A 26,603-nucleotide genomic window follows, 5' to 3' on the forward strand; every position below is an offset into this window, starting at 1 on the left:
CTATGTGTAGTTCTAAAGTACATATAAACCAATTATAAGTGCACAAGTGTTCAGTATTATAATCTTCTTTACACAGCTCATATTTCTGTCTTTTTCTCTCAGAACCACTTGAATGGTGAACAACCACTGAAAGCATGTGTTTTCATATGGAACTATCTACACCTGCTTAGCATTATGTGAGCATGCACAAATATAAATGCACACTAGCTGTGCAACTGAATGAAGTAGTAGATTAATATTCAGTCTTTTTGTAGCTGTGACAACTGTCTGTTGAGGTTGGGTAGCAATAAAGACTTGTTTTAAAAGAACAATGTATAAATGCATGTATATATGATTATGTGCGAGTGTGTATGTGTATGAGAGGGCAGTTTTCATCTCAACAAGTGTGTGTGTGAATATATGTATTTATGGATGCTTTTGAGAGATGTTAATATCTCATTCATATTAATTTTTTTTCTCTCTGTATACAAACTTTCATATATTACCATATATGAAAGAATTTAGTATTGAGAATATTTTGCTGATATGAACATCATTATGTACTGACTAGTATATTAAGAATTGGTAAATAGCGAGTTTTAATTTGCACCAACATGCCCTCTGGTGTGCATATAAAGAGACTTATACAAATATTTTGGTACTTAAGCAAAAGTATGTTCAAGTAAATCATCTTCATCACCACTGCTGCTGTCACTGTTGTCACCATTGGCTGAACAGATCTGCTGTAGAGTAAACTGCCACTTGTCTTTGTCTTTCATCACTCAGTATTTTGATATTCTACCTTAACACTTTATTCTTCTGTTTTATTTTGCCATAGGTACTCTCTACTAAATTGCAAAATCTTTTATAAGTCAGTATTCATTATTTATTTAATCTACTATTATAATTGTGTCTCTCAGGCACACATTAACCAATGCTGTATTCAGCTGGTTTTTAAACTGTTTTTGTAGATATGTCACTCAACTCTGCTAAATATCTGAGAAATCTACAGCACAAAGGTATCCAACTGAAAAATTTCATTGACATTATAAATATGCAATCTCATTCTTATTTAGAGCATGTTGCCTCACGATTTATGACTTTAAACATATGATCTTTATTGTAGCAAAGTTAAGGACTCTGTTGAGATAACTTTTGCTGTTATACTTGGCTGGTCTTCTACACATTAAAATGCCTTTTGGTATTTTTTATGTACCTTTGTGATCTGTAATTGACTTTACTAACTTGGAAAACTTAATATTTCTTTCCAGTAGAGTTCATTGGAGTAGATTTTTCTTGGAGTAGATTTTTATTTAATCCATTTAAACTTAGAGAAAACTCTTGGTTGTGAAATGAAGAATTAACTATCCTGTTTAAATTTCCAAACTAGAATCCTTAGGAAATGACTCTTTGCACTATTCATTTTATCTTTTAAGTCAATCTGATTTGTTAGTCTGATATCATTAGTCGAATGAACTCAAAAATGTTTATTTAACACAGGACTCTAATACATTTATCCTCCAGATTACTTTCCCATATGACAATTATATCAATTGAGCCAATACAAGTACATCTACATGTTCACTTAAGACCTAGAATTAGCAACTAAATCTCTCTTTTGAATCAAATTCCAGCATCTTTTTTTAAAAAAGAAGAATGTTTTGGAGAATATTGTCTGAAATAAAATGTCTGAAAAGACTGCATGATCTTGACTAGAACGCTTTTGATCATAGGTATGCATATCAAGGTAGACCCACAGTTAAACAAAAACAACAGCAACAACAATTATTCAATTTAAGTTATATTTAAACCTATTTTCAGTTATAACAGTTACATTGTGCAGAATTTGGTCTTATAGGCTGACTTTTTGGCAGAATAGGCATTAGATATATTGGGAATTGTTTCACTCATCTTTAATCACATTTTCAAATTTGTGTCCATGTTTTTATGGCATAGTCATGCTGGTAGGAGTGGGGAAGGAGTTTTTAAACTGAAGAATGCTTGGAACAGAGAGAATGATAATTTAATGCTTGAATTCTTCTGCCACTTCTACCTTGTGACAATATAAATTCATTAGTAAAACAGAAGTAGTTTGAATACAAAAACGCAGGGATGGCTGAGGTGCAGGATTGCTATGTAGTTAAAATGTTTGTTTCCCAACCAGGTGGCTTTGGTTCAGTCCCACTGTGAAGGACCTTGGGTAAGTATTTTCTATTATGACTTCAGCCAACCGAAACTTTGTGAGTGGATTTGGTAGACAGAAACTAAAAGGAGTTTATTGTATATATGTGTTTGCATATATGTGTGTGTTTGTATCTCCTTGTCTTGACATCATGTGATAGTTATAAACAAGTGTCATCGTCATGCACTTGGTGCCCCTCACTTCATGAAAAAACATGTCCAGCTATGGGAAAATATTACCTTGCTTTGAAACAGGTGAGGGTTAGTGACAGGAAGGGCATTGGGCCATAGAAAATCTGCTTCAATGTATTCCACCTGACTCATGCAAGCATGAGATAGTGGACATTAAAACAATGATGATAATGATGATGATAACAACTGGTAGTGGACCAGACTAAATTATTCACAATAGCTTGTTTAGTGACTTTACTAAAGAGAGATTAAATGCTACTGACTTGATAAAATAAATAACTATATGCACAATTCATTTCTCTATTTTCTAACTATACAAAAACAAAAGTTGCCATCATCAACACAATCACTTTCGTTTTCATTATAAATCTTGTTTATAATGATATTTTGCTCAGTTTATGACGGTGATTCTAGTGAGAATAAAATGTGTATTAATTTTCCATAATTTTGCAAAGTAATAAAAAATCATGAGAAGTTTAGTAAGTTAGCTATTATATTTATAAGTAATCAAGCAGATGTTTATAATACATAAAAATTACATATATGAACATTCCTCCCCACCACCAAAAGAAAAACAACAAAAACTATGATGGGATTTTTACCACCTGAAATCTCAAATCATTATTCATATAATAATGAGATTTCAGTTAAAAATTTAATTTATATATGGATACTTAAGTTTTAAATCTGTTGTCTACATGAGACCTGAAACAGCCTCAGGGGCAATAGCATGGAACTGAGAGCTTGTTTTAGACAAATTGGAACCAAAATAATTGATATATTTTACTTCTGTAAAAAGAAATCTTCATCTTTGGGAGGTTATAATTAAAGTGACTGAATTTAATGTACAGTATATAAGTATTCCATCATTAAAGACAGCATATAATGTTATATATATATTTATTTAATCAGTTTAAGCTTCTGTATGAAGCAAGTAAGACATGACAGAGTGAGAACGGTATAAAATAGCCATTTTTTTAAAAAAAGAAACAAAATCAAAAATATAAAAGAAGAAATAGAAGAAAAGACTGCAGATCAAAAACAGTTAAATGTTTCTGTCATTTAATATTTTTGTAGCCGCCATCAACTGACAAGACTCATTTGTAGTTGGTGAAGCCTTGAAAATAAGTTCCCTCTCCAATCTTGGTAGTCCTTTTAAGACTGTTTTAAAGATGTACCCCCTGGGAACAATATTCAGTCTTCAGGTAAACTGATCAGAATACCACTTCTAGTAAGAAACTTAAAATTGTTATAGTGAGCTAATTTCTCTATTTGAACAATATTTTAAATTTATAAATCTATTATTACTATATTCTTTATACTTACTATCCACAAAAAAATGTGCTGCCATGGCTACTACTACTACTACTACTACTACTACTACGATGACGACGACAACCACCACCACCACCACCTGTATGTATGTATGTATGTTCCTATGCATATATATACACTCTCTGAGTGGTTGGTGTTAGGAAGGGCATCCAGCTGTAGAAACTCTGCCAAATCAGATTGGAGGCTGGTGTTGCCATCCGGTTTCACCAGTCCTCAGTCAAATTGTCCAACCCATGCTAGCCTGGAAAGTGGACGTTAAACGATGATGATGATTCGCCATGATAGATCGCTAACCACTACACACATATTTTTTCTCTGCTTGTTTCTCTCGTTTCTTTCTGTGTTCCTTTCTGTGGAAGAGCGTAGGCTCGAAACGTTAAAGACTTTTTCAATTCCTGAGTGTTATACTAATACATCTGTTTTCTACACCACCTGCCTTCGTCTTTTGTTTTTTTGTGAATTCTCCCCATATATATATATATATATATATATATATATATATATATATATATATATATATATATATATACATCATGTAATCATGTGATCAATCAAACTATCAGATGTTACTATACATCACTGGTCACAATATTCTTTGCACCATGTTTTAGCTTTCAAATGATGCCATCCAGCTGGTTAGGTGTGCAGGCTAATATTCCCTGTGATTGGAAGGCTGTTCCATCACAGGGCTACCAGTTTACAGCTGAGTGGGCTGAAACTCAGTAAAAGAAGTGTTTTGCTCAAGAACACAACATGCTGCTCAGTCTGGGAATCTAACTAACGATCACTAGATTGTGAGTGCAACACCGTAACCACTAAGCTACGTGCCTTCACACACACATTTATTATTAGATATAAATTGCCTATTTGACATAAAGGAAGTTAATTTACTACCCAAATGGTATGAGGTGTTTTTGCTGGAGTCATTACTCTAGATTTATATGCAGCTTCTATCTACTGAATTCTTTTCATAAAACATTGGCCAACCAAAGGCTATAGCAGAAGACACTTGCCTAAGATGTGGTCCAGTGGGAGCAACCCATACTGTATGAATTTCAGGGAACTGTTAACTCTGCAGATAATAATTTGTGCAAATGCAGGTCATATGAAGTGTATGTTGGAAGTATGCAGCTATATGGTAAAGAGATGTGGGCTCTATATGCTAATGAGATGTGAAAGGCTAATGGCTAAAAGTGACATGGGCTCATAGTGGAATGAGCCTGTTGTAGAGGAAAACATGGGGAAATATGCTGAGTCATGATCTGAAGATCATGGCCATCAGGATAAAGATAATAAAAGATCGATAATCTGTCTGGTAGAACAATCTAACCCATACTAGCATGAGAAAATAAACACTAAAACAACAACAACAATGATGATGATGATGCATGTAAATGTGTTTTTCAGTATACGTAAATGTATTTTTGATTACCAGTATGACGTGAAACTTATGCACAAAACTAGAGCACCATAACGTAAGTTTCTACTTCATCATCATTTCTTTCTTGAATAAAAACTGAAGAATGAAACCTCATTAATTAAATCTCCATATAATCATCGGGCAAGAAATTTTATTATCCCACTGTGGTCTAGGTTTCAGCAATAAATGATAGGATTTTTACAAATTACTTTCGAAAATTATTCCTGCAAATTACTCTGAAACAGTATCTTTATGTGAGACGGTTTTTATTGTCCTCCTTCCTCTTAGAGAGCCATGAAGAAGCTGGCTTGAAAGATTTATTATCTGGCTCTGCTCAGTGTGCACTGATCCAGTGAAGAAGAAACATTAATAGAAAGACCTCTACTTCTCAGTGCCTATATTACTACTTCCTGTTTACCTTGGGGATTGCTTCATTCTTAAAACTAGATTTTTCATTTAGGCATGGTGTTTACACAAACTGCTAATGCAGAGATGTTTTAATTGATTTTCAACAGAATATTTAGTAAGATTGATTACATTGTATTATTCTGTAATTCTATTTGCAATTTACTCATTTCTTAATGTCCATAGATACACCAGATGTCTTATGGGACTAAGATGGCATCAATTAGTTTTCTTTATTGTCATCAGTATCATTAAGTAAACTAGACTGAGGGTTATTTGTCACCTTCATCTTATTAATGTCATTTTGTAGAACAACATTACGAAAGAAATTACTGGCTTCAATCAGCCTTATTGGATCTTTTTTAATTTACTGTCTTATTTGTTGTTTATATTTTTCGAAAGAAACTAAATCCATTTTATTATATTTTTCACCTTCAAAATTATAATGTGAAGATATATTTGCAGTCAATAAGTTTAAATTAATCTCAATGATTATAATGCTGCAATAAAGTTATTTGAGGAACAACGATTTATTTCAGCATCTAATTTATTCCAAGTTGTTGAGGTTTTGTCAGTTATGTATGCATGTCAGATATAGATTGCGAATATTTTGCTACACACACATTTAACTGCTCCTCTGACTATGTAATAATCTTTATATGTTTATTATTTTATGCATTTTATGTCTCACATTACATGCCCAGCAAACTGTATCTTTAAGTGGCTTGAGAACCCTGGTGTAACTGTTTGCAACTGATTGAAAACAAGGAATAGTTTTCATTTAAAGTCTTTTCTAATCTTAAACTTTTAAGTAAATGAAATAAATTCCAATCAAGCTAAAAGCTATGAAAAGCATCAGCTGCCACCCTTAGGACTTCATAATGGAAACCCATCAGGGCATTCAACCAACCCCCAATTGTGATTGAACATCATCAATCTACATGTCATTGACAGATTTTAAGAATGACTCACTGCATTATTACTGGACAAGGAACATGTGCCACCTTGAGTCAGTGGCCAGCATCACAGTCATGCTCAGATAAATATTGTATTTTATTAATTAACTAATTATTGCTAAACTGAGTATTTGTACACTGCAGACAAACTGGAGTTTGCAGCGCTGAAAATATTAACAAAGTATCTGCAGTTTGTTAATAAACACAGTACAACTATAATAACATATGCTGCTATATTTTGCTTTCTCTAATGGACTCAGGACTGTTAAAACAAGTATTCTAGCAGTGAACTAACAAGATTGCTATTTTTCTTTTTATCACTGAAATAAAAACTAATAAACTAACCAGAAAGTTTATTGATCAACTGTTAAAGGGGTTTATTAGAATTTAATGAAAACGGTTTTGTTATTTATTTCTGTGTTAAAGTTGGAGTTGTTAATATAAGAATTTACAAAAAGAAATTCAAGTTACATAATTTTAATTTAGTAAAATATGAACAATTCCTTTTCACAAATGAAAGTAAATATCACAGAAATGAAAAATTCTTGTTTTGTGTATTCTTGAAAAGAATTGTAAAATTCCATTCTTGTTAGAATGAATATCTAATGAACTTCATTTCATAGTACTGATTAAGGTTGACAAATTCTGGATGAATAAGAAAAATTGAAATTGATGGGATTATGCTTTTAGTCCTTTATTGGCTTCTGTCTTTGAACATAATCTTCAAAGGCTTAACCATCTTAATACCAACCCACCTGAAACCACCGCCAATTCTGTGATTCACACTTTCTATTTTAAAGTGGTCTAAATAAAAATCTGCCATAAAAATTTCATGTTAATTTATGTTCCAGGTACAAGCTTAGTAATTTTAAAGTTATTTTACTAATTCTTCATTATTTTCAAAATCAATTGAAACAAAGGCAAAGTGTCTCAACAGATATATGATACCAAAAGAGTTAAGTGATTATATTAAACTTAAGAGTAAGTTTGAAATTTATTTTGTATCGATCTCTACTTCATGTCTAAGTCACTCCTCAAATATTGGTAAGAAATTTTGGCACAAGGTCAGCAATTTCAAAGGCGGGCATAAATCAATTACATCGATCCCAGTGCTCCAATGGTACATATTTTATCAACTCAGAAAGATGAAGTGCAAAGTCAACTTCAGCAGATTTTGAAAAAAGAACATAAAAATGGATGAAATGCTGCTAAGCATTTTACCTGGCAAGCTAACAATTCTGCCAGCTTGCGACCTTTGACTTCCCAAATATTAAAAGGTGTTTTTGCTGAAGGCACTGATTTACATCGGTACACAGTTTCCATCTAAAAAATTTAACTCCTAAGCATTGGTCAACTCAAGGCCATTGTAGAAGACACTTGACAAATGTGTAGAGCAGTGGAATCAAACATATGGTTACAAGGCAAACTTCTCACAGTCATAGCAATTGTATGATGATAACCAGTCAAACTCTAACTGAAAGAAATTGAAGTTCTAATGAAATCATTTGAAATAGCCATACTTTATGCTCTCTTCACTTGAAAAGCAGTGTTCACACCCATAAAAGTAACATATATTAGGAATTCTTCTGACAGTTTTGAAATTGAAGATATTTATTTTAAAGGCTTGACTGATAACAGAACAAGAACAGCATTTACTTTCATCCAAAAATGAGAAAACAGTACATTTCCTCCTAAAATACTGTCATTTTCATTCTTGTCTGAAGAATGGCATCTCACCTGTACTTGTATTAGTTCATTCTATTTTATATTTTTGTAATGGTATATATTGATGCTGAGTATTTGGCATTTGTAATAAATGTAGGATTATATTTGCCTAAAAGTTTGTCATACTTATTTGGGTAAAAATTTAAAACTTACATCAATATCTGAAGATTCGTAGACAAGCAGCTTCTCTTGAATAATGTTCATTAACAAGAATTTAGTATTTTTTCTTATTGTTAAAAATTTTAAAGATATTCATCATTCATCAATGTATATTGCCTCCAATGATAATACATTACTTTCATTATTGAAATAAGAAAAATGAGAGAGAGAGAGAGAGAGGGGGGGGGGGAGAAAACAGACAGAAATTCTTCACAACAATTTTCAGTTGTCATCAATATAAACTTCACTAAACCAATTTTACCACCAGCAGCTATATGTACTTCTTTACTCAACATTTTTATTATTATTGATGATATATCTCACTGAATAATTGAGAAGGGAGATAAGTGGTAAGACACTGCTTAGCGTATTGTATATGAACTATACACACACGTGCACACACACACACACACACACATATATATACATACATACACACACGCACATATGTGTGAGTGTGTGTATATGTATGTGTGTGTGTGTGTGTTTGTGTGTGAGTGTGTGTATGTATCTGTGTCTTCACAAATCTCTATTTAATGGACTATATTTTTAGAGAAAGCAAAGAAAAAGACATTTTATATGAGAATAGGTAGCAATATTTCATTTCTTTAAAGATGAATTGAATAAATCATGTTTTTGAGATAATGTGTTATTAGATATCAATGCAAATTTCTGTCTAAATGTATTGATATGTCTTCTTTAAATCAAACTGTTTCATTAACCAATAACAATAAAATAAGATAGAATCAAAAATGAAACCATAAATTCACTGAATCCTGAAAAAGTAATAGTAAATATCATAATAAATCAATTTATGATATTTTTAATTTATTTATTATTTATTTCCAGTTATAATAGCCAGTTTTTGGTCCTAATATGATTATTTAGCCTTAACTGAGTCCATCACCATTTGAAAATAATTCTATTTTATGAGAAAAATACTAAAGAAATATTTTCTTGGATTTTTGCTTCTGTAAAAGTATGTTATGAGAATAAAACAAACTGAAGGCATTTCGGAGACAGACAAATTGAAGAAACAACAACAGCAGCAGCAGCAGCAAACAATAAGAAACTCAAAGGTAAAAATGAGTAGTAATTCAAAATAATGTTTTATCATAGCATCACACATTGAAAATTATGTTCTGTAATCTCTTCAGGGTCTTAAATTAGCATGCATATGTCTATGAGGAAATTACAATGGTACCTGGAAAACTGGTGAAAATGAAGTTAAAAACAAAAGGGGAAAAATAGATGTGAAACTAAAATAATGAGTCAGTTATGTCTTATAATTATGTTGTAAACTTCCACAGTATTCTTTATCCTTGGCACTATCATCTTCTTTCTCATTACTTTAATTCTATATCATTTCAATTGCGGAGATGATTAAAGAACACTGAATGAGCCAAAGAATTCGAAGGATGCAAAATATGTCGGTAATTGTCACTCTGATTATTTCTATTTTTTCTTTCATTTTTTTTTCTCACCACTGAATAAGAAATCTATTCTTTCATTGGGAAATGGTAATGTGTAGGTAATAAAACCTGGCTCATATTTTGTTCTATTTAGAGATGGGAAAATGTGGAAAATTTCCCAAGGATTTGTCTACATTCCTTTTTGTTTAATACAATCTTTGTTTTGAAGAAAATTAGTTATCATTATATAAATATTGTGAAGAAGAATGTGTGTCAGCTGTAGTTTAGCATTAAGCAGATAAAACTGGAAGGGCTGGGTATATTTCTAATCAAATTTCTCCCAGACGGAAGACACCAGTTAAAACATGTGCTTTGTTTTTCTAATTTTCTCCCAATCACTGACTCATTTCAAGACACTATAATCAAGTAATGAGGATCGTTCCCCACCCAAAAATAAAGAATTTTATAGATTCCTGATTAAAAAGAGAAATAAAACAAAACAAAAAGGAAAAGGTTTTAAAAGTAGATAAAATAAAAACAATGAGGTAATAGCATGAACTGCAAATAAAATCAAAGAATTTAGGAAAGGAAATGTGATGAAATTAGGAGTCAGTCTGGGAAAATGTCTGAAGGTGGTAGTGATGGCGATAATGGTGATGGTAGGGAATTAAAGAGACAAAGATAAGGGAAATTTAGCTGAAGAAAGTTTTAGCAAAATTGGTTTTGAGGACATGAAAGCACTACAGTAATATAATTCTATTATTGGAGATGTTTTTACTGATGTCATTGGAAATGGAGGTGTAAAGAGGTCTTTGCACTCCCAAAGTATTGCAGAATTAATGTAAATTACATCAGTGTTCTGCAAATTCACGAACATATGGCACCATTCACATCTTGACTATAACAATATGGAGTTCTCCACTAGATGCGAAGTATAAAGAAATAATTTCTTTTATTTTTCAACTGGATATGCCTTTTAGCTTCCTTACAATTTGGTGTCTATTTCTGCTTGGAAATAAATCTAGTGCCACTCTTATGCTATTATTACTTATTTTATCAAATTCAGAAGAATGGAAGCTGATACTTAACCGAGTGTGAACTTATATCAGAAATACTTTTTAGTTCAGCACTTTACTCCTGTGTTAAAACTATCACACCCTAATCATACTCTCATCATTCTTATCACCCTTACATAGCATCTGTTTTTTTCTTCTTTTACAAGTTCTGAAAAGGCTAGAAATATTTGAATTGAAATGTACCGTCAATCTTTCCTTTCTAGTGCAATTCCATTTGTTTATGGTCTAACCTAATTGCTTTGTATCAACTTTTTTTTTGCTGATTTTTCTCTTATCTACTACATGGCTTGCAACTTAGTTTAACTGCACCATTCATCTCACATAAATTATTGATAGACATTTATCTATCAATAAGCACTGGTATGACTGTGTGATAAGAAGTTTGTTTCCCAACTACATATTTGTGGGTTCAGTCCCATTGTGTGGCACCTTGGACAAGTGTCTTCTACTATAGCCCTGCAATGGCCAAAGCCTTGTGAGTGGATTTTGTGGCTGGAAACTGAAAAAGTCCACTGTATATTTAAATGTATATGTATGTCTGTATACATGTGTTACTGTCTTCTTGCCTTGACATCACATGATAACTGTAGGCAAATGACACCATCATGCAATCAGTGCCTTTTTCTCTGACCTATTGCATAAACATGTCTTGTTATGGGGAAATATTAAATACTTGGAAACAGGTGACAAGAAGAACATAATGCTGTAGAAAATCTGCCTCAGTAAATTCCATTTGACCCATGAAAGCATGGAAAATTGGATGTCAAAACAATGATGATGACGAAAATTTATAGTTTTATAAAAATGGAAACAAGGAGATATAATCCTCTTCAGCATCCTTTCTTTAGAACATGTATTTGACAAAAATGTGAGGAAAATATAGTTAATTATTTCAAACCCAATCACTATCCTGTAACCTTGGGCAAATGTAAGACAAATTTTATTTTCATCTGGAACTTCTATTAAGAATTGTGAAGGATGAAAATATTAGCTTTCAGCAAGCTGTTGCAGTTCTATCTTCATCTTCTCTTGTGACTTTGTAATATTATTAATAATAAATAATATTAATAACAAAGGGTCGGTTGGCAAAGAAATGCCATTTTGTTTTTTAAAATTTTCCCATCTACATTTTTTATGTAACTGTTAGATCTAAAACTTCAAGCTATTCAATTTGTACTGAAGGAAAGTTTGCTTTCATATAGTGACTTATTTCAGTATTTGGGACAATTTCTTATATTAACTGCTCATTTTCTTCATCTTATACTTTTAGTTGTATGTTTTCATTTGTGCTGCTTTGCAGCCATTGTAGTATTTAGTTGTGTCACATAATTATGTGTGGTGACCATTTTGGACATGAAAATGCAATGTGTGCAAATAAAATTTTAAAAGATTGTGAAACATATGATATTTTCTGTTGTCTATCCATTTCCTGAATATAAATACAACTAAAAGTCCTTTCTTAGAAAATTATAGTTCCTTTTATGAGCACTCCAAGGAAATTTCATTTGGTAATGCTTGAACAAAATAGGTTTTGAAAGGTGAAGCAAAAACAGCATTTTCACACAGCTAGAGCAGAATATTAATAATGATAATAATAATGATATAGAAGATATATTTATACTTGTATGAAGAATGAATTTATAATTATTTCCTATGCAAAGATTATAAAGTAAATTAATGTTTTTATTTTTGTGAATATTCTTGAAATGATTGAGAGTTTTTCAATGGTTTACAATATTTCTGGCAAATATTCTGGGATGGTGACAGCTGGACATCATATATATATATATATATATATATATATCAAATCAAAATAGATAGATAGGCTATGCTAAAGACATATTTCACCCCTGCCAATATAGGAAAGCAGACAGAGTGAAAAAAAAAACAAACCCAAAAAACAAAAAAACAAAAAACAAAAACAAAGTATGATAAAAATTAAAGAAAAGGAAAAAAAAAACTGGTTTGCCTGCTGTTGTTAACACTCATGACGATGAAGTTGATAGTGATGATCACAATGATTTTGTAGTGACTATTCCTAAAACCTCTTTGTAAATGGCATTGAAAGTGACAGGTTTAAAACTGTTTTTATTATTATTTTTGTTGTTATTGTTACTGCTGTCATATATATATATATATATATATATATATATATATATATATATATATATATATATATTCTTTTATTCAAATTTGATCTCCTGAGAAATTTTATTCATATCATGTGTTGGCCTAATGTCAAACTAGATAAAGGAAGCTACTGAAAGATCCTTCATTTATCAGACTTAGAAATTATACTAGATTCATAATTTGAGTGTGTGTTTACAAGTATGTAAGTATGTGTATGTGTGTGTGCGAGTGACTATGAGTGTGTGTGTGTGTGTGTACATATGTGTGTGTGCTTGTATGTGTGTGAGCATATGAACTGATTTAAATAGTCTGTATGCAAATGTTTCATTTGGAAATAAGATGACGGTTGAGAATCAGATGCTAACGTGACTATTATGTGTGTGTGTGCATGTGTATGTGTGTGCGCGCACACACACATACGTGCACACACGTATGTACACACACACATATACACACACATAAAACATGTACATAAATACAAATGTATGCACATTTATATGCATGTATGCCTAAATATAATTTTTTGCATATATACATGTAATTTTTACATGTGTAATTATATATCACTACTTAATTAAACAAATGAGAGCTACAAGAAATAATTCAGAGTGGCCAGCAGCATGTAGTTGAATAACACAGACAAATACAGGTATTTCAAAAGATTTTTGATCTATTAAAATTATCTCCACCTCAAGAGAGTGTGCCACCATTACCAAATAGTGAAACAGTTTCATTACTCCCTGTCATTTGTCATGAACTCAAAGTCATCGTAAATGGTAGGCTCTTGAATCTCTGATTTGTCATGGCAATTCACATTTGTAAATTCAAGAAAATTGTATCCTAAATATTAGGCTTCCTCTCCAGTACCAGCAAATACTGAACACTTATTTAGTTGCTGATATTTTACAAAGCTTAACTACAGCCCATTTTGGAATACTGCACACATATCTCAGATAATGCTCCTATTATGCATGCATACACATCCTTAACTGTATTCAAAGTAAGGCCATCAACCTGTTTGATAAAGATCAAAATGCTGCAAATACATCATTATGATATGATGTTTCCTCTCTCTCTCTCTCTGTACCACTTCTATTTCTTCAATGGCTTCTGCTTCCTTGAACAAGCTACTTGCCTATTGACTCCACATCTTACCACCTAGCTCATCTTATATTCTCTTGTAACCCCCTTCTCTGGTTCATATTCAAGGAATTGCATTAAACACCTTGTCCTAACCTGTTTTCAGAACTGGAGTGATTTCCAGTGAGAAATCAGTCCAGTTCTGGAAACAGGTACCAATGATTTTTATCAACTTAAACAAAAACTGTATCAATTTCAGTAATTAGGAAGGCCTACAATAGTTATTGTAACAGTTACATTTCTTCTTGATTCCAGAAAGCCCTATGAAAATGTAAAACACCTAAGAGTCCAAAAATCTCCCACGGTTGTAAAACAAACTCAGTAAGTTATGTAACTAGGAAAGTATTCAACTTATACCCTACAGTGACATGTAACTGTATCCCACTAAAATGAAGCATTAAGAAGAAATGGTTTCTGAGAAAATCTAGAATATACGAAACTGCTTTAACTGAACTTTGAAATATTAATTGTAAACTTTTTCTTAGCAGTGGTAGAATAAAATTTGAGACTATCTAGTCAATGATCTGTGATGCTGTATTAGTATGTGGATATTTTGGAGAGATAATGCATTATTAGATCCCATTTGTCTACAGAGGCATTGTATCCACAATTTTCCAACCCAAATTTCTTGTCTCATAGTACCTATATTCCTTTTTGTACTGACATAAGTATTCACACACACACACACACACAAAGATGTGTGATGCCTTTGTCATATTTTAATTGTATTCTTTGTAAGTCCCATGGAATTCCTCATTCTATGGTTGCTGTTATACTTGCTCTGTATTCTATCTTAGAGAGGAAGCAGCCTTTAAAACAACAATTTTGGATGTTTCTGTCAGTGCAAGCTGGATTGTGGGGAAAAGGATAACTGGATGCATTTCTTAGATTATGATGTGGGATTTGGTAAGTAATTCTTTTCAGGCAACAATAACTGACCTCAACATTATTCATGTTGAAGAGCTTGTGAGACTGATATGGTTGTTGGGAAATGTCTATTTCTGGCTATATTGAGGATTAATTTGATGCTGTAACTTCCACGGACCTACAATATATATTTGTGTTGTATTTGGTGTGGTATATTATATTTCTAAGTACAACTTCTGGAAATACATTTTTGTCTTAATTTTCTAGGTTTCAGTAAAATAAGTACCATTAATAAACTGCTATCTTTTTATTTGCTTTAGCTTGCTTATTTTTTTAGTGGGAGATCTTGTTGTTATGACATTGATAAAACTATTAATGTAAAACATATAGCTGGTGTGACTGCTTTCGCTGTTTTTATTGTTGCTGTGCTACTTGTGATACAACAAGTTGGTGTTGCTATATATTATACTTAAATATGAAGTAATTTTATCCACACCATTCACTGCCCAGAGGCAGTGATATAGCTAGTTATGGCATAGCAGAAACAGTAACAGCAGACACATCTTAAAACAGTAGCAATAATAACAACAACATAGATATTATTATGGCTTCTCTTCTCTCAGCGATAAAGAGAAAATGAATTTGCTTTTAAGCTGCCTCATTTAATTCCATCATTTGAAGTAAAACGAAGTCCAACCATATTTTTATTATTGTGTTTTCTTCTTTCTCCTCGTTTTCTTCATTTTCTTTATGACTGTGTATGTGTGTGAGTATTCATCTGTCTGTTCGTGAATGTTTCACTATGTGCATTATTGTATATGGAAGTTGAACATCTCAAATTTCTTCTGAACATTATATTTCCTATTAATAACATAGAAGTTGCCTAATACATTTACTAATTTATCATCAAACCAAGCTGCAGATTAGATTTAATCCAACCTTACTTTGCTTTTGATATTATATTTCTATACATACATACACACATATACAGGGTACATGCGTGTGCATGCATACACACACACATACACACATTTTTCTTTCTTAAAGTATTCCATCAAGATGCATAACTTTTACTAGCTCAGCCCACTTAGCTCAAACTAAAAAGAGAAATAAAATTGTTACTGCCTCCAGGTGTGTCAAAAGTTAATTAAAAAAAGAAGAGATATTTTATTATTTAGTCTTGAGAAGTGGGACAGTGCATTTAGCCTTGGTTGCAGGCTTCTCAGACTTAGGGTGTCAGTGCAGTTGATGTTCATTATAAACTTCAGTTAGTTGATGGTATCTTATTTGGTGTGGTGATGCAAGGAAGAAAGGATCAAGTGAAGGAGTTCCAGAAGGCTTCAGTTTTGAGAAAGAAGTATTAGATGACAAAGTTACTACAGGGTTTGGAAAGTGGAACATAGGTAAAAAGCACAATAACGAGATAGAATTATCAAATAAATTTGAATCAGAGTAGAACACAGATTTTGCAGTTTAGAGAAGCTGAAGCTAGCAGGAGAGAGAGAAATAGATAGATAGATAGATAGATAGATAGATAGATAGATAGAGCAAGAGAGGAGAAGGAGAGAGAGAGAGAGAGAGAGAGAGAGAGAGGTATTGTGCTATGTGGTTGCTATTGAAAGTTTATCAGGGTTGTGTGACATAGCATTCAATTTCTTTTAACTTATGCTCAGTATGTAACTTTATGAAACATGCCATTGGCTGCAGGTTCCCAACTGACCAATCACTGGTTCACTGTATTTCTGATGTTGAAAGCGATATAGGACTGCCTAACTCACTGCAGAATAAATATTTTAGAGTCTTCATTTGTGAAGTACTAGTATTTTGAGTTTTCTTGTCAATGTTTATATGAAAAACTGATACATGTTCTGGAAAAATATATGTCCATGCATGCACGTATATGACTGGAGCTTCTGCATAGTTTTCATTTACCAAATTTAGCTATCTGAAGCTACGGTAAAAGATATAGGGTCATGGTGTTATGTAGTTGGATAGAACTCAGAACCACAGTGATGTAAAGTAAACTCTTTAACCATGCAGACATGGTTGTGAACACATATGCCTTTTTCTGGCTTTATTGTGTTAAGCTGACAATTGATGAAACCTTATTCTGTGGTTAAGACTTTGACAGAATATTATAGGTAACATTTTCAAAAGATCTGGTAAGTTATTCCTGAAAAGTTAAGTCAAAAGATATTGAGAAGAATTTTATTAAGTAAAATATCTCACCACTCAAACACATGTACACATACATACTTGCATATACAATCTTATCTGCTGCAACTTTGAATTCAAGACCTATGAACTTGTACACAGTTACGATTTCTACTTTAATTTCTCAGCATTTTCAAGACATAAATTTAACATTGTAAGTAATGGTTAGTATGATACAACTAATATGTACTTTATCAGTATGAAATATTGATTTCAAATTTTGGCACAAGGTCAGCAATTCCGAAGGAAGGCATAAGTCAATTACATTGACCCCAGTGTTCAACTGATACTTATTTTATTGACCTCAAAAGGATGGAAGGCAAAGCTAACCCAGGTGGCATTTGATCAGCATGAAATATTGAAATAAAAAATCTTCTCTTGAGTTTAGTAGAGTGAAGTGGAGAGAGAGAGAGAGGTGGGGAGAGAAAGAGAGAGAGAGAGGGAGAGAGAGAGAGAGAGAGAGAGTGTGTGTGTGTGTGTGTGTGTGTGTGTAAGGTGCATCACCAGTTTGATTTATCCAGAATATATGGCCTGTAATCAACTCTTTATGCCAGACCAATATCATTTAAACTGAGACCATTATTATATGATAGTGATAAGACTGAAATGGTGTAGTGAAATATCAAAAGTCCACGTTTTTATTAGGATTTGAACTCATCATTCTCTAATAACAAAGCATATGTTAATTATATATTTTTACTACTGCTTACAGTGATGTACTGAACCTATTTATCTATCTTGCATATCTTCTATTATTAATTTCATATACACTTCACATAAACTTCTTCAAATTTTCTCTATTTCACTTCTTACCTATCACAGCAAAATACACAAAATCTTTCCTTTACTCATTTTGTTTTTTTAAAAAATACAGGAAGAACTTAAACTGCAAAATACAATCAAAGCAATCAACCTATCTTGTTTGTCATTAATTTTTAAAGACAATTTCTCTTCTACTTATGGTCTTCACATTTTGTTGGCTGATTCTTCAAGTCAAACGTTCACACACAGACACAAATCCTCACACTTGCACAGACACAGACATATATATACACACATGCACACATCTGTTTTAGAATCTTTCCTAGTTGCTTTAAATCTGCATTCTCAGTCAGTCGGTCAACTATAACCTATCCCACCCTATCATTCTGCTATATCTCTTTTACTCCTACACCCATTATTCTTAGAACCTTCTTGAAGTCTGTGTGAGCAGTTAGCCACTTCCTCATCTCTCTCAAATAAGCTAAAACTTTAATGTTTCAAGACACATTCAGGAGTAGGTGTGGTACTCAATGAAGCTTAAGTAACTGCCGCATTTTCATATGATATAGAAATATGTACCGTTGAATACATTTTGCATTGAAGTCTTTACCTGGTATTATTTTGATTAGTGTTAGCATAACAACTGTGTATGTTAAACACATATATGTATATTAATAAATGTGCAAACACATATGTGTGTGTGTGTGTAGTTTTGAATATATGACTGCTTACTAGTTTATCAAGGTTTCTTAATATTTTGTAAGAGTTCCTTACAATTTGTTTAGAATAGGGAAGTTCCTAAATAACGATAATTTTGTGTGTTGGGTTATGTATAATGAAAGTAAAAAAGGTTTTATGAAATTATGAGAGTAGAGTGAAAACAAAATGGCCCTAATATCAATATCCTGTAATGACAGCTAAAAGCTGCAGTAGTGTAAAAACAATTTTTGTCAATAAAAATGATGTTGATGACCTTCAGGATAGCATTTGAAATCAACCTTGTATGTTTCTTTAAGCGTAAATAAAAAATATTTTCAAGCATATAAAGACCAAAAAGAAACCAGGTTGCTGTTCAGAATTATGCCAGAATCTAAAAAGCATCAAAAGATATATTTTTTAATCACAAATATGTGTCTCTAATGGAGTGCTAAATTTTCTATAATTATATCAGAAAGTTTAGTTATGTTGGTTGACTGTAAGTTTAAATGTTTTAGTAATTAAGCCTATGTACGTAATTCTATTAAAATGAATATTCAGTTTAAGAATCACTTAATATATGGTGAATTTAAACTTAGATTCAGCCAGCATAACTAGCAGAATCATGGAAAATTTGATATTTCATTAGAAACCGGTATTTTAGAATATGTTTTAGATTTTGAAACCCCTTAATCAACAATCCAATATATTTATCACCTTTGTATTCTTGCAAGCAGTTCTATACTCATGAACAGAGAAAGAATCTTAAACACATAGAATTAATATCTTGTTATTCAGTTATGAGAATATATATATATATATATATATATATATACACATATATAAAATATTGTTGCATACATATACTAATGTATATGCTTTGTGTATTTTCTGGTGGCTGCAATGGCATAGCGGAGTATATAACTCTCATGTCGTCAGTGTTAAAACACCTTAGAGCCATGGACAAGAAAGATAACTCACCCTTAATCCCATTTGGCAGTGATGGACATCGATGTTTCGCCATTTTTGTGGTTTATCAACACCATCTGCCCACCTGGGTTGAAGGTGAGTCAGCTACCCAGTCCAACGACTTATATGCTCATGGCTTGTAAAATCACAAGCTGGTATGCTTGGAAATTGCATACCTAAGAGACAGTTTCCGGTATAAGAAATATTGTTAAATACACGTACTAATGTATATGCTTCTGGTGGCTGCAATGGCGTAGTGGAGTATATAACTCTCATGTCACCAGTGTTAAAACACCTTAGAGGTGTGGGCAGGCGAGATAACTCACCCTCAATCCCATCGATGTTTCGCCAGCCCAGGCGAGTAGGTAATGTTAATATGCCACAAAAATGACGAAACATCGATGTCCATCGCTCCCAAATGGGATTGAGAGTTTGTTATCTCGCTTGTCCTTGGCTCTAAGGTAGTTTAACACTGGCGTCATGAGAGTTATGTACTCCACTATGCCATTGCAACTACCGGAAAATACACAAAGTATATAAATTAGTATGTGTATTTAACAATATTTATTATACCAGAGCTGCTTTTACTTCATATGTAAATATCATCATCATCACCATCATCGTTTAACGTCCGCTTTCCATGCTAGCATGGGTTGGACGATTTGACTGAGGACTGGTGAAACCGGATGGCAACACCAGGCTCCAATCTAATTTGGCAGAGTTTCTACAGCTGGATGCTCTTCCTAACGCCAACCACTCAGAGAGTATATATATATATATATATATATATAGGATGCAGTCTGTCAGAGGTCAATGTTGACTTTTCTGTTCAGAAATCATCTTTGGCAGGCATATATGTGGGCTGCAAGACCTGATCTTGATCTTCAGCAGCAATGACATTTACCATAAGTGTAGGAACTTCACCTAACTTCTCAATACACATGCATACACACACACATAATAGATATAAAGCTACATAAATGTATATGTATTAAGCAAAGATACACACAATGCTTGAATAAGAGCATTATCAAATTTATTCAGTCATTACTCAGATCAGAGTAGCCAGTTTCGATTTTTAGAGAGGGAATAGTTGATCATATTACCCCTTTCTGGTATTTAACTGTAACTTGTTCTATTAAGTCTGGAAGAATGCAAGACAAAGTTGACAGGATATGAATTCAAAATGTTGAGGTAATAAATATATAAACTGTTATTTGGTGTAAATCATAATTCTATAAAATGGTTGCATAGAGTTTAGTTGGTGGGAGCTGAGATAGATATATATTATAGTAGAGATAAATTTGCATGAATAGAAGTAATATTTGTTTTAGTAGATTTAATAGTTAGATTGAAGGTAGTAGTGGCACTTTTGGTCTTTGAATGCTCTCCAGAACTAATGAAACTAATGCCAGTAACATTCATCTAGAACAATTGCAAGTTAATGGATGAAGGGAAAATGTGCAGGGAGTTGAAATTCAGGGGAGGAAGGACTGGGTGTAGTGTTTAGTGTGGGTTCTAGAAAATCATCTATGAGATGTAGAGAGAATCTTAGTACTAGTAGAAAAGTGAGAGAGAGGGAACAGAATGTTTGTGGGTCAGAGTGTATTGGTGAGTGCCTTCATGCTAATTAGTAAAGAAGTATTTCTTTGGATGCGAGCTAGTATGTCTGTGTGAACAGCAGCAGCATCAGTTCAAATGTAGGGGTAGTACTCAATAGTAAATTTCACCTAAGCTTGAAAAAGATTAGTATTTGTTTGAACACTGAAGTATTTTCTGGATCTGAAGAGAAAAGCCAGTCTTTGAGATGCTGTCTTTGCTTTGCTAAGTATGTTCATTTAAACCATCAATAACAAAAAAGGGGTAATTAACAATAACACAAAGTAATTGTAGTTTGAGGAGGAGGAGAAAGAGCGACACTTTCCTTTTATTTTGAGCAACATTCACCTAAAAGAATTGATATTTAGAATTTGAATCCATCTAATTAAAAACTACTATCAATAGAAATTTTACATTTCAATAAAAATAATTGATATTATGCTTTGAAGTAGTTGTGAGATCAGACTGTTTTAAACTTAACAACTTGCCCCATTTCATCATATCAAGTCTAGACACATTAATATGTGTATTTCATAAGTATATTTGAAATGAATGAATAAATTCATGAATTGCAATTCCAAATTACAAAGATTTTCAAGATTACATCTATACACCATACTAAAGTTTTCTTCAAATCACACTGTTTTGTTTAACCTTCTTAAAACATATTAGCTGAATTCAAAATAATTATAAATTACTAGGAAATTTTCACTCAAGTATTAACTTACTATCATCTATTAACTTATTTCACTTTATCATATTAGTCATATCATATTATAATATTTGTTGAAATTCCTAAGCTATGCATCATTAACATGGAATTTCCTAAATTTAAACTTGTTTTTAGTCTTGGGTCTTTGGAAACCCAAGTGAATGCTGAAATATGTTGTTCAACAACTAAACAGTAGATTTTTTCTGTGTTTCTTTGTCTCTTATTTAGACAAACAGGCACACCCTTCTATGTAGAAATGACATATACTTGTAGCCTCTTCTCAAGAAGTTTGAGCAACTGGAATATGGTAAGCCACAATGTCATTTATTTCGTAGCCATGAAGATTTATTCTGACATGTTCAGAACAAAAATGTTCATTCACTGTCTTCTATTGATAATTTATTGACCCTATCTAATATGAAGTTGGGATTTAAGTAACAATGAAAAATTTAGCCAACCATGACCATTCAGATCATATTGGTCATAAACAAGTCAAAAACGATGTAAAATTGGTCACACGTGGGCAAACTCAATTACCAAATTAGTCTTTAGTATTCTTGTTATAGTAAAATTAGTTAATATTTTTCAGTTTGTGTAGATTGTGTACTTTTAACAAAATCTATTCTCTCTAATCATTTCTTCTGAAAACTTTATATAATTTAGATTTTTTCCAATAATTTTAACATTTTCTATATTTTATTTATTTAATTATCTTATCATTTATTATATATATATATATACATATATATATATATGTATATAAATTCAGATGAGTGGTACAACACGGCACCAATATTTACTTTATTTTACTTTACTTTACTGGGGCTTTATTTTACTGGAAAGTAATACATTTGTATTGCAATATTTTATATATATATATATATATATATGATCTAAATAATATAAGAAAAGTCGATATCTTTAACATTTAATTATATTTTATTATACTTGGTTTACTCATTAAAAAGATATTTCAAAAGTGTTCCTGAGCATTCTTGTATGTATATTATTTGAATATTATTAAACTCAAAGTAACTGGCAGGTGTACCATAATTCAAACTTACATAGATTCTATTATATATATATATATATATATATATATATATATATATATATATATATATATATGTAGAAATTTATTTTGCAATGTTTCATATTACTGTTTCCTTGACATAAATGGAGAGAGTATGACATGGAACGTAATGATCTTTTTCAGAAGACATTCTAAATGTGTAGGAGAATGGCTTAAAAACCAATATTTCACTATCAGTCTTATTAAGCTGCTACACTAACATCTTGAAAGTCATGAGTTTAAAGCCAAGTTAGAAGAAGATAAAGGACAATGAAAGGGTTTTTCATATCCACTGGAGTTAGAAGATTATAGCAACTAAGTGGGTCTAGTACTATTAATATTTTTTTTTCTCTCAAATGTTTATAAGTTCAATCAATAGTAAAGGAGGAAAAGCGTCAGTTTCAATTCCTGTGTATGTGAAATTTATTTAATCATAAGTATCTACATCATCAGTTCTCAACCTTTTATCATTATTCATTTTCGCAAATGAATAATCTTTTACGACCCTGCTCCTTTTTTTTAATCTTTAAATCAAATCAGTTTTTCAGAAATTTAATAAAATAAAAATTTCAAACTTGGAAAACTAATTTTCAGTTTTTGTTAGCATTAATTGTTGTGTTGGATGTCCTATATTTTAATGTATAACAGATTCATAAACATTTTACATTCTATCAAATATCATCAAAAGTATGAGATTTTATATATTAGGTTATGAATCATTGACAGGGAACCACTGGTATAGACTACATCAATACCAGTTCAGCAAAATGTGGTTGCAAAATAGAAAGTCGAAAGGTATTTTTTTACGGGGACTTATACACATCTGATTTCAGATTCAGTCTGACAGCATAGTACATTGGGTAAGGTGCCCAACAGAATGTTGTCCAAGGCTAACCAATAATCTGTGTATAATTTATTTGTCAAAAACTGTCTATTGTGTGTGTGTGTGTGTGTTTATGATCCCCTCTCATTGGTTGCTAACTGGTATAGGTTTGTTTATGTCTTCCAGCTTAGTAGTTCAACAAAAAAGAGAATGCTACAATAAGTACTTGATTAAAAAGGAGTACTGGAGTTGATTAGAATGATTTTAAAAATTCCTTTCAAAGCAGTGCCCCAGTATGGCCACAGTCTATTGACTGAAACAAGTAAAAGAATGAGAAAGAATCTCCATCGTAAAGCTTCTTCAATAATTTGATGTATCTAGATTGAAAGATTAAGAAAACTAAAAAAATAATTTTATGCTTTCTTTGTGGACCATAATTTTTGTATCATATCTATGTTAGCTTAATGTTAAAAAAACAAAAAAAAAAATAATGGTAATAATCATTTTACTTACAGTCCACTGAATTATAAGTTTTCCTGTTTGATCTGTTCTTGTCCAAACTTCTTTAGGATTTCTATCGGGATGTTTTGATGGTGCTGAGCATGTTTTCTTTGTTGGTAAACTAGGTTTTGAAAGACCAAGTTTATTCTCAGCTAGCATGCGTATGGAATATTTTCCCCATGGACGCAAATCCATATAATAATTATTCAAAGAGGGTTTGATTGGTTCTTCATAGGTACGCCAAAGTGAAGGATTATGGGAAGAATTATATTGAATGAAATATGCTGAAATGCGAAAGCCGTTATCATTGCCAGGACTCCAAGAAATTTCAGCTCTGCCACTGGGACAGGTCACAAATTTTACATCCACAGGTGGGTCAGGAACACCTGAAATAGAAATACAATTAACATTTCATTAGAAAATACAAAATCAAAAATTAAAGAAAATGAACAAAAAAAAAAAAGACAAAAGGCAAAGTAAATGAAAAGACAATATATCATACAGGCTGGTAAATAAGTATTCTTATGTATTAAGGTACCTGACTCCAGAAAGACATCTAGCAATAATAAAACATGTAATTGCCATAAATATAGGGCCTCCATTGGTCAGAGTTGACTATGTGACTCCACATGTATGCACAGGTCAGGAAAAGATTGTGAGGAAGTCTGCCAGTTGTTCCTGCAAACCACAAATATGTATTCAAGTGTAAGGCTGTTAATTTGGGGTGATACAGTTTGATGCCAGTGTTGTGGTAAGAATTGCCGTCAGAATGCAAAGAACTGAAACAGATACCACAAACCCACTTTCTCAATTATTTAACAGTTCTGTCAATTCACCACTCTGGAATGGTGCTTTTTACTGACTTTGAAAGGACGAAAAGCAAAATTGATTTTAGTGAGATTTGAACTCAGGGTTCAGACATGGGACAAATGCCATGAAGTACTCTATTCAATGTTTTAATGACTACCAATTTGCTGCTGTCTAGATCAGCAGATTTGTTCCAGCTATTCTTGCCCTGATAAACATATTAAATGAAAATAAAACAAAGCAGAATTATTTCCTCTCCATATTTTGTAAATGGTTTTAAGTTTTTTCTTCTCTTACTTTTCTATATTGGATTTATTAGCTTCAAACCAAACTGGCTGGAATAATGCTTTTTCCATTAAACTGGATGACTGAATGATTGCTGTAAAATTCAGCACCACATCAAATTGCTTAATAGATGATCTTATCAGTGATCTAAAATTCTGAGTCACAACATATTCCAAACTAAATTCAAGATTTCCTCATTCCAGAATGAATAAAAAAACAAACCAATAGTATTAACTGTGGCTTGCAATCACAGTATTGTTATTATTAGGGCAGAAGATTGGCAGAGTTGTTTGAGTAGCATTTCCAGCACCTTCCATTCTTAGTTCAAATCAAAACAAGTTGAATCAATAATGATCCAGCAGACGATCATGGTTTGGACTGTTCCACAGTCACAGAAACAGAATTCCATATTGTGTCTCATGTCACTTTGGTGTCTCTGGTTAGTTGAAATCCAGTGCAGCATTAATTAAGACACACCTACTCAAGTAATGTGGACACCATACCCTGAGACAAATTTTCTACTGGTTTCATTTTCACATCTAGCATTAGTGGAATAGTCTCAAGCTTTTCTTTCCACAATTGTATGCATCGAGATATCAAATAAAGAACTTTGAAAAATTTGTTCAAGAATTTAGAATTGTAATTTTAGACCTATTTTAAAGATGGTAAGAAGATTGTAGTATCAAGAATAAATGGTCAAACATGTAGTATAAAGTGTTTTTAAGCAATCTCCAGAGTTTTCCTCAACCAATAATCATTAATATATGAGTTACTTATTTCAGTATTAAGTAAGACAAGTTAATGCTTCATAGCTGAGGTTGGTAACAATCTAAAGAATGAAGATATGCAATGTTAGTGGCCTGCACAATTGATGACAGCATAGAAACATGGATAAAGTAATGATAACAATTATGTTTCTCCTACTTGTCAGTAACATCAATATGTATGAGGTGTAGAAAAGTTTCAGAGATTTCACATTAATGTAATAATTGTTTCAAGGAATTTACTTTGCTATCAGAGTTAGATCAGGGATTACAAACAAGCATCTTAAACTCATTTCACTTATCAATGAACTACTTCTAATTCTTAGGGAAAATGTAGAATAGTAGAATAGTCATTAGAGACTGGCTTTGACAGACAAATATATAGCTTCTACCTAGACTGTTTATGACCACTGAAATGTAAA

General features: G+C 32.0%; 1 protein-coding gene across 1 annotated transcript in view; it reads right to left on the reverse strand.

Annotated features, from left to right (window-relative positions):
* The window catches only part of LOC106878977 (neuroglian), a 552,234-nt gene that overhangs the window by 140,006 nt on the left and 385,625 nt on the right, over positions 1 to 26,603 (reverse strand). Inside the window, exon 4 of the mRNA XM_089354891.1 lies at positions 24,338 to 24,711. Coding sequence (XP_089211017.1) covers positions 24,338 to 24,711 — 374 coding nt within the window. The remainder of the gene's footprint in view (positions 1 to 24,337; positions 24,712 to 26,603) is intronic.

Source organism: Octopus bimaculoides, chromosome 1 (assembly GCF_046866305.1).
Source record: "Octopus bimaculoides isolate indiv1 chromosome 1, ASM4686630v1, whole genome shotgun sequence".
NCBI lineage: Eukaryota > Metazoa > Mollusca > Cephalopoda > Octopoda > Octopodidae > Octopus > Octopus bimaculoides.